Source organism: Durio zibethinus, chromosome 11 (assembly GCF_047325235.1).
Source record: "Durio zibethinus cultivar Kanyao isolate XHJ-2024 chromosome 11, ASM4732523v1, whole genome shotgun sequence".
NCBI classification, from domain to species: domain Eukaryota; kingdom Viridiplantae; phylum Streptophyta; class Magnoliopsida; order Malvales; family Malvaceae; genus Durio; species Durio zibethinus.
The window spans coordinates 14,466,202-14,477,838 of record NC_143172.1 but is presented as its reverse complement, the minus strand read 5'-3'; the positions used below and the strand labels follow the sequence as shown (position 1 = coordinate 14,477,838).

At 33.6% G+C, this 11,637-nt stretch overlaps 2 protein-coding genes across 2 annotated transcripts; both read right to left on the bottom strand.

Moving 5' to 3' along the window:
* Positions 1-2,657: 2,657 nt before the first annotated feature.
* LOC111291304 (alpha-1,3-arabinosyltransferase XAT2-like) lies at positions 2,658-5,587 on the bottom strand. The gene is made up of 3 exons (XM_022882965.2): positions 4,834-5,587; positions 4,338-4,412; positions 2,658-4,062 (listed from the first exon to the last, which is right to left on the bottom strand). Exons 1-3 carry the CDS (start codon positions 4,979-4,981, stop codon positions 2,900-2,902), a joined length of 1,386 nt encoding a protein of 461 aa, XP_022738700.2. The 5' UTR covers positions 4,982-5,587; the 3' UTR covers positions 2,658-2,899.
* A 155-nt stretch (positions 5,588-5,742) lies between these two features.
* On the bottom strand, positions 5,743-7,659 carry LOC111290187 (small ribosomal subunit protein mS33-like). Its single transcript, XM_022881536.2, has 2 exons — positions 7,373-7,659; positions 5,743-6,102 (listed from the first exon to the last, which is right to left on the bottom strand). The coding sequence occupies exon 1, from the start codon at positions 7,657-7,659 to the stop codon at positions 7,375-7,377; it is 285 nt and encodes a 94-aa protein (XP_022737271.2). The 3' UTR covers positions 5,743-6,102; positions 7,373-7,374.
* Between the last annotated feature and the right edge of the window lie 3,978 nt (positions 7,660-11,637).

Below are 11,637 nucleotides of genomic sequence, written 5' to 3'. Positions count from 1 at the left end.
TGATTATCGAGGTGACCTTTTGCCTTTTCAGTTCTAAAATTTTATAGTCTAAATATCTCTATCCTCATTAAATGTAATTTTTAAATAACAGAGAAGCAAATCGATCATTCCACATATTTAAATTGGCCAAATTGATCATAAAACCTTAGGCAGACCAGTCGAACAGACCAATTACAAGTTCAACCTTAAGTTAGACCTTAGAATCCAACTTTATAACTAAGAAAAAATACAAGTCTTATGTTGGAAGTATGAGTCATGCCAGTAATCATTCACAATCTTACTCAGCTTACCCTTAAACCACTTTGACATAAGTCACTTATCTCGATAACCTTAGAATGGACCAGCTAAGCGTATAACCTAAAACCTACTCTTAAGATCAAGCACTTCACCTATAATTACACGTGAGGTTGACACATTTTAGTGCAAGAAAGGCTATACTCAACAGCTTACAATTGGCCATAAACCTCTTACTCAACCCTCATATCAGCCTTGAGAACATTCAACCTCGGTAGCATAAGGTCCAGTCTAAAGCATAAATTTTTAAAAACCCATGCTCAAAAACTCGAGGTTAGACTAGCGAACACGTGTACCAAAAGGGCTCAATTAGACATCTATCAGTCTGATACTTGACTACTTAGTGAAAAGATAAAATGTTCGAGGTATTTTTGGGTCTAGAGGGCAAATTGGTCTTTTCTCTCGTTAGAGATACAGACAGAGATATTTTTTACTTTTGGGCTAACCTAATATGTACAGCGCCATGTTAGCTCGGCTACATCATTATCTTATCTCATGACGCTTCATCTTTTACCTATAAATAGTGTCATCCAAGTATTATCTATCTAATTTAACTTTTTTCTTATTTTTCTCTTCTTTCGACTCTTTTTATCTTGACTTCTGATTTGAAAGTCAGAATGCAAATACAGATAACACCCCATGCCTTTGCTATTAATCTTTTTTTTTCTTTTATGATTTTAAGATATTATCCCTTAGCTCGAAGTTTGGCACTGCGATCAGCTACACCAATTTGAACCTTAAGAATAAAAATCTTGGTTTGAGAAAGAGGTTTAATGAGACCAGCAGCAAGTTAATCCATGGTGGAAATGTAATATACTTGAAGCTAACCATTTTAAACATGTTTGGGCACAAAGCGATACATAGCCAATAGCTAAATATTTCATCCATAAGCAAAAAATAGAATTAGCACTTAGATACATAGGTAGCTTAATTGTTGTCACAGTGAATTATTGGTGTATGAGTAGAAGATATGTGCAATTCAACTAGAAGATTATGCATCCAAACAAGTTTGGCTGGATTATGGCTCCATATACAACTTCAGTGAAAGATCAAGCCCATGACCTTTATTTATATAAATGAGTTCCAAGAGAAAGGATTGCTACCTTGATAGATTATATTAGTGTTGAAGTGTAATCATCCAAGTCTCTAGCCTGATCAGAACCACTAAAGGCAGAGAAATGCAATTGAAAGTTTTTCTTTAAATGAAGACCATAATAGATGGTGCCGTTGAGGTACCTTTAAGATTCTTTTCATGCTGGATTTCATGGTCCTAGAAAGGAAGCATGAATCTCACATCGGCTGTGTATTAGAGTTAGTTTTGGGATATAAAGGTTCACACCACCTTCAACTTGTGATACGCCTTTTGTGAGATAAAACCGTGAGGTCAGCGGACCAGAGCAAATAATACCTCACAAGTTAGTGTGGATCGTGACATTTTAGTATTAGAGCCGATTTTGGGAGTACTAGCGATGTGTCACCGAGGCGGTGGGCCTTCGTTGAAATGGAAGAGGATGTCATGGTTCTAGAGAGGAGCCATGAATCCCACATCAGTTGTGTATTAAAGTTGGTCTTGGGATATAAGGGTTCACACCACATTCAATTTGTGAGGCACCTTTTGTAGGAAAAAACTGTGAGGCTAGCAGGTTAAAACGGATAATACCTCACAAATTAGTATGGACCATGACATTGGACCTGTGATAGAAAGATACTACAATGAGTCAACCAACTTTTTGTAGACAGTGCCATCTTTCACTTTTGGTTTCACATTTGTAGCCATGCATAGGAGTAGCAACTCGTTGGCATTGATCATGTCAAGTTTCTGAATAATTTTCCTGATATATTTATGTTGGCAAAGAAACATTACTCTTGGATTAGAGATGACTTCAACCCCTAAGAAAAAATTGAGCTTGCGAAGATCTTTAAGAGAAACCTTTTAGACAATTGATTATGAAAGTAGTTTAGAATGGCCGTGTAGTTCCCTGTAACTAGAAGATCATCTACATAAACCAAGAAATGTAGGGTTCCTCATTTTAAACTTGCAAGAACTCAAGAAGACCATTTGACACAAGATTGTTCGGTGTAGTTTCTAAGCATAAATTGCTCTATATTATGAGATATGTTGATCTATTTTAGTATTAGTATGCTAATTAGTCTTCATTGCAATTTTTTTTTTTGGTTGGTGCATCATTTTTATGTAATGTTCTGATTATTTTAGGGACTTGGTATATTCAAGGGTTTTTTTATTCAAACAATGTAATTAATTTAGTTTTCTTATAAGTACTAAACGCCAAATCTCCAATTATAACCTCTCCTAACCATTTGACCAAATCAATTGAGAATTGATGAGAGTTGTTAGTGTACCTTTGTTGTTATTCAAATCTGTCTTTTCTTCTAAACTTCATTGAAGAACAAGACACTTGATCATGTGATTCTTGACCAAGTTAAAGAACAAGTGCTCATTCAAATCACCACCCATCTCTTCTCTTCTGTTCCATTCCTCCTCAAAGAGAATGCAGAAAAAGAACCTTTTTTTTTTGGGATGAAATTAAAAGAACATCTTTGAGCTATAAAACAGTTGAAGTAACACGAAGTATACATATATGCTCTACTGATGAAGCAACTGAAGAGCTTTTAACAATGTTGGTCTGAACCTCTTCACATCAAGCTTGACATTCTGTTTGTCCAAATATGTTGACCTTACTGCATCCCATCCCTGTTTATGAACTGATAAAGGGTCTTTAATGATCAGATGATCCAGCTGATACTTATTGATCAGAGAGCTCTCTTTCGTCTTTATTTTATACTCCAAATACCTTAAGTTCATATCTATGGCAGGTTCTGCAAAGTCTTCTCTAGCCAGCCCATCAAGAGATCCTAAGGGAACTATTTGAATTAGAATTGCATTGTCAGGAAGGAAGACCATGTTTGTTAGTCCAGCTCCATGGATGCCCATCAATACATCACAAGAATTCACTGTTTGAGCAACACTCCCCAAGCTGGTAGAAATATTAGGCTCTGCAGTAACTACATTATAGCCCAAGCTTCCTGCCATTCTAGTTATTTTGTCAATATTTGTGAATGATCGAGAATTTCTTCTGGATATGATCAGTAGCCGAGGCCTTTTACCCATATCATCTCCTATCCCGATTGCTTGACTCCCCTTCAACCAGTAGGTTTTTCTTAGGAACTGCCTGAAATCTTTCATGGATAGCTGGTTTTGGGACTTGGATTGATCAATACCAAGTTCCTTGTGATATTGAAGGCCAATAATTATGCTTGGGTAGCAATGGATTTTTTCTTCTCTATCAATGTCAATAATGTCATATCTAGATAACATTCCGAGTATTCCTTGGAACTTGGTGATCCACCATGGTCTGTTATCTGTTATAAGAAACCGCACTTCTCCATTAAATTGTCTAGAAGTGATGTATAGTGGGATCACCAGGTCACTAAAGTCATGGAAATGGTTTCCAGAAAATCCCCCAACGGAGAAAAGGATGGCTGGAACACTTTGAATAAGGTCGCAGTGAAGACATTCCACTGAAGTTACTGACCAGTTCTTAACGAGATCCATCCCAGCTGGGTTTTCTTTTCGTACATAAGGCTTTACAACCGAAGAAATCTTTCCTACTGGAATGCCCGTTCGTGATGAAACAATAGAAATACTGGAGGAGTTCCCCTGAACTGTAACGTCCCCATTAATTTCACAAAAATTGGATATTGGTTCCCATGCATTGCACATTGGCCTGAAAGATGTGCTCTCTTCAACTTCAAAATCAAAATTTGAATGAAAAAAAAAAAATATATATATATATATATACATATATATATATATATATATATATATATATATATATATATATATATAAGAATCCTTTATTTGGGTGAATAGGAATTTACAAAAACACAAGTCATACATACCGTGGAGTTCCTAAAAATTTCAATTACTAGAGTTTGAATTGCTCATAGCAAATTGAGCTTTGAGCTGGGATCCATTGTGACAATGGAGTTTCATGTCTAGATGTTTCAAGTTTCTGGGATACCTAATTTCTGCAAAAAGCGCGAATCCTTGAACATTGAAATTTGATTTTGAGCATCGATGGATGATTGTAAACGCACTGCATCATAGATTGAAGTAAAGAAAAAAAAAAAAGACAATAAAACCGCACATAAGTCGATTTCATTATACTGCAATTTCAAATCAATCAGTACAGAAGTATAAAGCAAGCCTTGAAGACTACGACAAACAAATTATACTAAAAATGATGCCATGAGCATTGGATCTGATAAACGAAAGAAAATTTTCTTTTAGTAATCCTACGATTATAACTCAACCTGGCACAACCACCATGTATTCAGTTCAAAAAAAGTTACTGATGATCTTTTACAATTTTTGTCTTAATTAAGATTGATGCTACTTGAATATGGCACATTTATCTTCTACCTAATTGAAAAGGCCAACTGTTTAATTTATATATTTAGCCAAATTCTGAAGTCTCCTGGTAAAATATAAACAGTTGAAGAAAAAGTAGAACTTGCAGACAGATAGTTGGCAGTAGAAATAAGACTTGAACACGATTGAAATGCTGAATGCCATCAGCAAGCTTCCAATTAATGCTCCATATCTCAACCTCTTCTGTTTATACCAGATAAAGCCGCTGCTGGAGAATGACCTTTGGCTGTGCATTTTGCTCACTCGTCACCCCTTCATGTCAATACTCATTTAAACGAATCCAAATCCGAAGCACTGTTTTGGTTAAGCATTATTAGGCAGGTGTTAAGAGTGTTTTTTTACATAGTTAATATCTCATGAAATGGACAAGTGCATATGATCGTCCAGACAGTCATCATTTCGTCTCATTGATGTTTGCTTCGCAGACTTTGTTTATAATGAAAGTTAACTGCCGGCCATATGCATTTCATCCTTGATAGCAACGAGCCAACTAAAGTTGTTAACAACATTTTTAATTGATACAATTAATGCGATTGCTAATATTACTAAATAACAATGGCAATAGTGTATTTAAGACGACCAATCTAGCTTTACTACTTTTTTGGTTTTGGATAAAATCAAGATAATCATCTTCAAAAATTAGGAAAAAAACGCCAGCAAATCATTTTTAGTGCCCCATAAACACGCTTCAATGAGGTACTTGTCCTTGCAATATTTGGTTTCAAGCTGCAAAATCCTCCTTCGACTAGTGATTAGACATAGCTGAAGATTTGAAGGTGGCTTGTTGGTTATTTAAGAGATCGAGACATCAAGCAATATTTGATATCGAGTTCATGTAAGTGCCCTATTTGGAGAGAAAACGTACAGCTGAGTTGCATGATTACAATTAACAGACACCTCACAACCTCTGGCAATGTAGTTTTTGGATGCCATAAGGTTCCTCTAGGCTCATAGGATCCATTCTACGGTACAAAAGTGCAGGAACAGACAGAACATGATCAATATGATTAATAAACATATCCAAATTCCTCATTTTTCTATGTCACTGCATCTGCTTGATATCCAAAGGAGATGTTAAATACAGAAGTAGCACCAATATCTCAGAAAATTTTTATCACTACATTATTTTGTAGCATCTTAAAATAAATGAAATACTAATCCCAACCGGTGTCTTCCAATAATCCAGAAAACAAGTCAGAAAAACCTTTCTCTTGCAGCTCTCAGATGATTCATTAGGAGATTGCAATTGTACTTTGTAAAAGTGGCACCCCCATCAGATGTTGACATCCAAACTGAGTATCAACAAACAAGTATTTGATCTAGCAAAACTGATCAAGCAGTTGGGAAGGTAATGCCTGCTGCATTGAAGAGAATGTTACCGGACATCTTGAGAAACAAAAATATCCTTAACAGAAAAATATAGCATATCTAAGGACAGCAACACACAATTGGGCGAATGTGTAATGGTTTATTGCAACCAGAAACCAATGTGATTTACTTGAAATGCTCGCACTGTTTCCGGAGAAAAAGATGTAACACCAAAAATGCAGACTTGCAAATGTAAAATGCAAGCAGCAAGAAAAGAAAGCATCATAAGCAAATTGTAGCAAAAGAGGCTGTCACAATTTGCCAGATGGAATTGATGCAGGAATTAAGAACACTCAGTTAATCGTGTAGCCAACAAAGTCTTTCTAAAATCTTGAAAGAGTGAGAAAAAAGAAACTATGTTAATCTCAATTCTTATTACTTTTTGAAATTTAGACAAATTTTGTTAAAGGAGTAGGATAAAAGTAGCTCAAAGATCTTGTATTATTGAAATTTGGTTTCCTATGGGCGAGCAATATGGCACTCCAAAAATTTTGAGAATCAGTTAGGATGTCTGAGGGCATGGACAGTAACATAAGGCAAAATCAAGAATCCAGAGGATCACTACTAAAGCACAACCAACCAAAAGAATACAAGAGAAGCTTCAGAAATAAGTTTAAATAACTAGCCGGATGCTATATATAATTCAAATGACATTCTAAACATTGTGTGTCCAAATCCTGGCAAGTGCAAAGGAGTACTGCCTCTATTTCCTCAAATCCATCATTTTACATTTCAAGTGAGTCTTATAAATTGTTTGTTCACAATCTAAAAGGGAATACTAGGAATAGCAGAAATGTTTCTTAAAAATTCTATGAAGGAACCTACAAGAACAAGGACGCTATTCCAATATCAAAAAATGGTAGCAAGCTAGCCATCAGATTGAGATGCAGGAAGCAATAGGAAAACCAGAAGATATTTACAGCAGAGATGAGAAGCAGGAATGTAGAGTAAAACAATTTTTTAAGCTACAGCTTCAGTACCATTTACATGCAAAACATGCCAAGATTCGGCATGGAAAAAATGACATCATCAAGACAGCAAAATGAGTCAATGAGAAAATTAAAGCATTACGGTTCTTTACTTGCCAAGATGGTCTATAGAATATGTGTTTTTCAAATTGAGAAACTATGAAAGGCAAATATATACTCAACTAAGAAGATTTTAATTTTAAAATATGGCCACAAGATGTCAGGAATACAAGTGACTGTATCAAAAAACAACCATTCATTAGTCAAAAAAACCATTTTATGTGATTACCTCTACTTGCTGCGTTTAACAGCACGCCTTCCTTGACCTTTCTTGGGTGGTCCCTTACCACGCCTCTTCAACATTTCAAGCTTGGATAGGCGCTCTTCTTCTTGACGGGCCATGACAAGTGGATCATCACTCTTGATGTCGTACGGGTACCATTCTGCAACCTTGTCACCAATGAGCCTTTTGCGTAAAAGCTTATGTGGTGATCTCTGCCCTGTTGGGTTAAGTACATGTCCAAATGTTCTTGCTCTAGCTTCAGCAACCCCTGCTACGACAGCTGAAGCCAACATGTTCTTCAAGCCACCAGCACTTATCCTCTTTAAAATTATGTTAATTATCTTTCAGTCAATTCTGTTAAACGTTCAAAAGAAAATTTCAGCAATAGCATACCAAAAAATCAAAATTTTTTAGGAAACAAGATGTCTAGATATCTCACTCGAAACCCAACCTAATTACCAGGTTTACAGCAGATATGTGTTGTACAACGTGGGTCAGAAATTTCCACAACCTGTTCTAAAGCAAGAACAATAACATTGTTAAATAACATGCCATTCCAATTCTCAACTGAAAGAAAGAAAAAAGAAAAACTTAAAAAGGAAATGATAAAGCTTAATCGTAAACTTGAAAACCATTTTCATCAGAATCCAATCTTCTATCACCTGTCTAGTTATTTTTTGAAGCATACAGTACTATAATTCATGGATTAAAGAAAGGGGCATCTTCAGCTAAGCTGATTTTTAAGGAATTTCGTGCTAAACAACAAAAACTCAGATTCCAATGATGAAACAACAAAGAAACTAAATTCTTTATTAAAAGCTCTTTTATATTGTTCAATAAGGATGCAATGCATACCGTGGTTCGTTTTGCTATGCAGCGATAGCGTCGTCAAGATTGCAGGAAAGAGAGTCTTTTCACTAGGTTTATAGGCTCTAGGGGTAACTGTAGTTTACAACTCGTAAAGGATGAGAGGAAACAACTGGAACTTGGGCCGACTTGGACCCAATAACAACGCATTCACGGATTGGGTTATGCATTACTACAATCGGATCATCACAATATTTGTGGCGTTTTGTTAAGATATCATGTTCATATATTTGTGTGATGTTTATTTTGTATTAAATTAAATATTTATAAAATAATAAAATTTATATATTATAATTCATATCAACATATTAAATAAAAAATATATATTTTTTTTGTTTTTGAACAATTCATATATGATTTTTATTAAATTTTAAATTGTATTGCATATTATATTATTATATGTGTCTAAAATTGTCAAACTCATGTTGATTTTGTTATATTAAAATTTTGAAAATGAGACAAAATAATGGCAATGTGCATAATCGATTCAAATTTCAAAGAAGTTTGGATCATTAAATTTTTGAGTTTTTTTCCCAATTTTTCCTATTAAACAATTATAAGATTATTTTTTCCATTTTATGTAAAATCATTGGATCAATTAAATTAAATGAAATTAAATTTCTAAGAAGGCAACCCCAAAAATTAGAATTTAAAATTTTTATATATAATTAATAAAATTTTTAAATTTCATAAACAAGGTTAAAGGAATGATAAGTATATACATTTTATATTTTTTAATTAATTTTATTATAATTTGCAAGATCATACATTATCTTTAAATTTCATTAGTGATGAATGATATAATTTTTAATGAGTTTTTTTTTTTAAATAACACGGAAGATGAAAATTAAATGAATGATTTGGAAAAGTTAAATAGTATTTTGACTTTTGGTCGTGACAGGAGCACAGCCGTGTGAAACTTTAGCTGTGTGGCCATTGTTGGGGTAAGAAGTCAGTCCACAACCATTTAAATATTGTAATTTTTGTAGTAGTGGTCGGATTGTCGTTGAGCAGATGTGACATATTCAACATGAGTTGTTGGTGCGATAAATGATTGATACTTATCGTATAGGGTAATGGACCAAGAATTACTTACAAGGAATTACGTATTAAAGAGTCGATACAAAAGTACTTTTAACAAGGAAATAATAGACTACTAATTAATTGTTATATGTTTCGTTTTGGTTGAAATATTCAAGTCCGCCAATATAGGAATAGGAGAGAGACGAGCTTAAGGGAGGGGATTGTCATAAGCGATTACCCCAATAAAATATGTCGAATTTTATTCGCTTTGGCCAGATCCCAAATGCTATGGCTAATTTAATATTAGTCTTGTGATTAGAAAAAGTTGAGTTACTTTTTTTTTTTAGAGTCTCCTTCGGAACTGGGTTTGTATAGGAGCAGTCATAGTCTTGTTTCATAAGTTTTTTTCCTTGAGATCAGCGATGAGTTTTGGCCTTTTAGGGATCAGTTGGTGCAATAAAAGTTTCTCCGTTTGTTTTTTTCAGCTACAGTGCGACTGAGGTGGTATTCGATGAGTTATGGAGGATGATTTGGATCAACTGTGGCAGAACCTGTCATTCACAGAGGAAAAGAAAGCAGGGGTGAAGGTATATGATAGTGTAGATACAGTAGAAAAGGGGGAAGGTAAGATTTATACGGTAAGGCCTTTTAACAAAGAGGCGATGATCAGCATGTTTAAAATCATGTACAGGCTAACAAAAATGGTTGAAATAGTATGCTTAAAGGAAAATATATTCCTGTTCAAATTTGATGCAACGAGCGACAAAAAAAGAGTTATTGAACAATTGCCATGGACGTTTGAAAATATTAAAGATCATCGCAACTTTGATATTATTTATTAAAATTACGATAATTCTGATATTATTTGTTAAATAAAAAGCCACGATCTAATCAAGCCAACAAAAACGAAATCAATTAATCAATTAATCACATAAAAAATAATAATTTAATATGATTCGATTTAATCGATCTATATTCACGGATTAAAAACAAGATCTATTAGTTGTAAAAAATTATAAATATACATCAAATCAATTTTACTCAATAATTAATACTACAGACTATCTCAATCTCTTTTAATCTTATAGTATATTCTCAATCCAAATAAATACATACACATATATATCCTTTTAACACAAATAAATACATACTTATATGTACACATTCATCATACCTATATAGACATTCGCAGTCTCTTCTAGTTCACTTACAAATATATAAACATACATACCTATAAGACGTAAATCTTCAGTAGTCATATAAGGTGTTTATCCCATAAAATCCTATAACTCTCTTTCATCTTTTTTTCATACATAACCTTATAAAGACTATCTATTTATAAGCATACAAACTTGCTTATTAAGAAATTTTTTCCTCTTAAAATTCTTTTCGTACAAGTTAAACTTACATATTAAGAATATCTTACCTCTTAGAATTCTTCTTCTGCAAGTTTTTTTGTCCATCAAGCAATATCTAGTCAATATCAAATAAATCTCTTATAGAATTTAAGTCACTATTTTCAACAATCTCCACCTTGACTTAAATTTCATCAAATCATCTATTTTTATGCTAGACATGCTTGACTTCACCTGTAATAAAAGTCTCACAATCATCTTTTCTTTTGTGTCTTCACATTTCATGTAAATCGATCTTCAATCCTTAAAACTTAAACCCAAACTCTTCTCTTAAATCGAGCTTCTATTGGCTTACTTGTTCCTATGGCTCAAACTATGATTTGATATCACTTATTGGAGATCACTACAGCTCTAATACCATTTATTAGGATCACGATAGCTCTGATACTACTTGTTGGATAAAAAGTCACAATCCAATCAAGCCAGCGAAATTGAAATCAAATAATCAATCAATCAATCACATAAGAGATAATAATTTAATATGATTCGATCCAATCGACCTACGTCTACGGATGAAAAATAAGATTTACTAGTTATAAAAAATTACAAATAAACATCAAATCAATCTCACTCAATAATTAATACCCATAGGTTCTCTCAATCTCTTCTAGTCTTATGAAATATTCTCAATCCAAATAAATATATACCTATGTGTACCATTTCAATACAAACAAACACATACTCATATGTGCTAGGATATGATTCACATGTGAGTAAAAAAATCTCATATTATTAGAAAATTTGAATCAGATGTCTTATATATGCATGAAAAACTCAAAAACTTAATAGCTTAAGCTTTTGAGCTCAAGTGGTATCCAATAGGTATATATAGGCTCTTTTGTGTGCTTTCTTAGGCTTCAAGTGTAGTTTATATCCTCAACAAGTGATATCAGAGCTGTGGTGATTCCTAATAAGTGATATCAGAGATAAAAAGTTATGACTTTGAGTTTTAGTAGTGTTACTAGT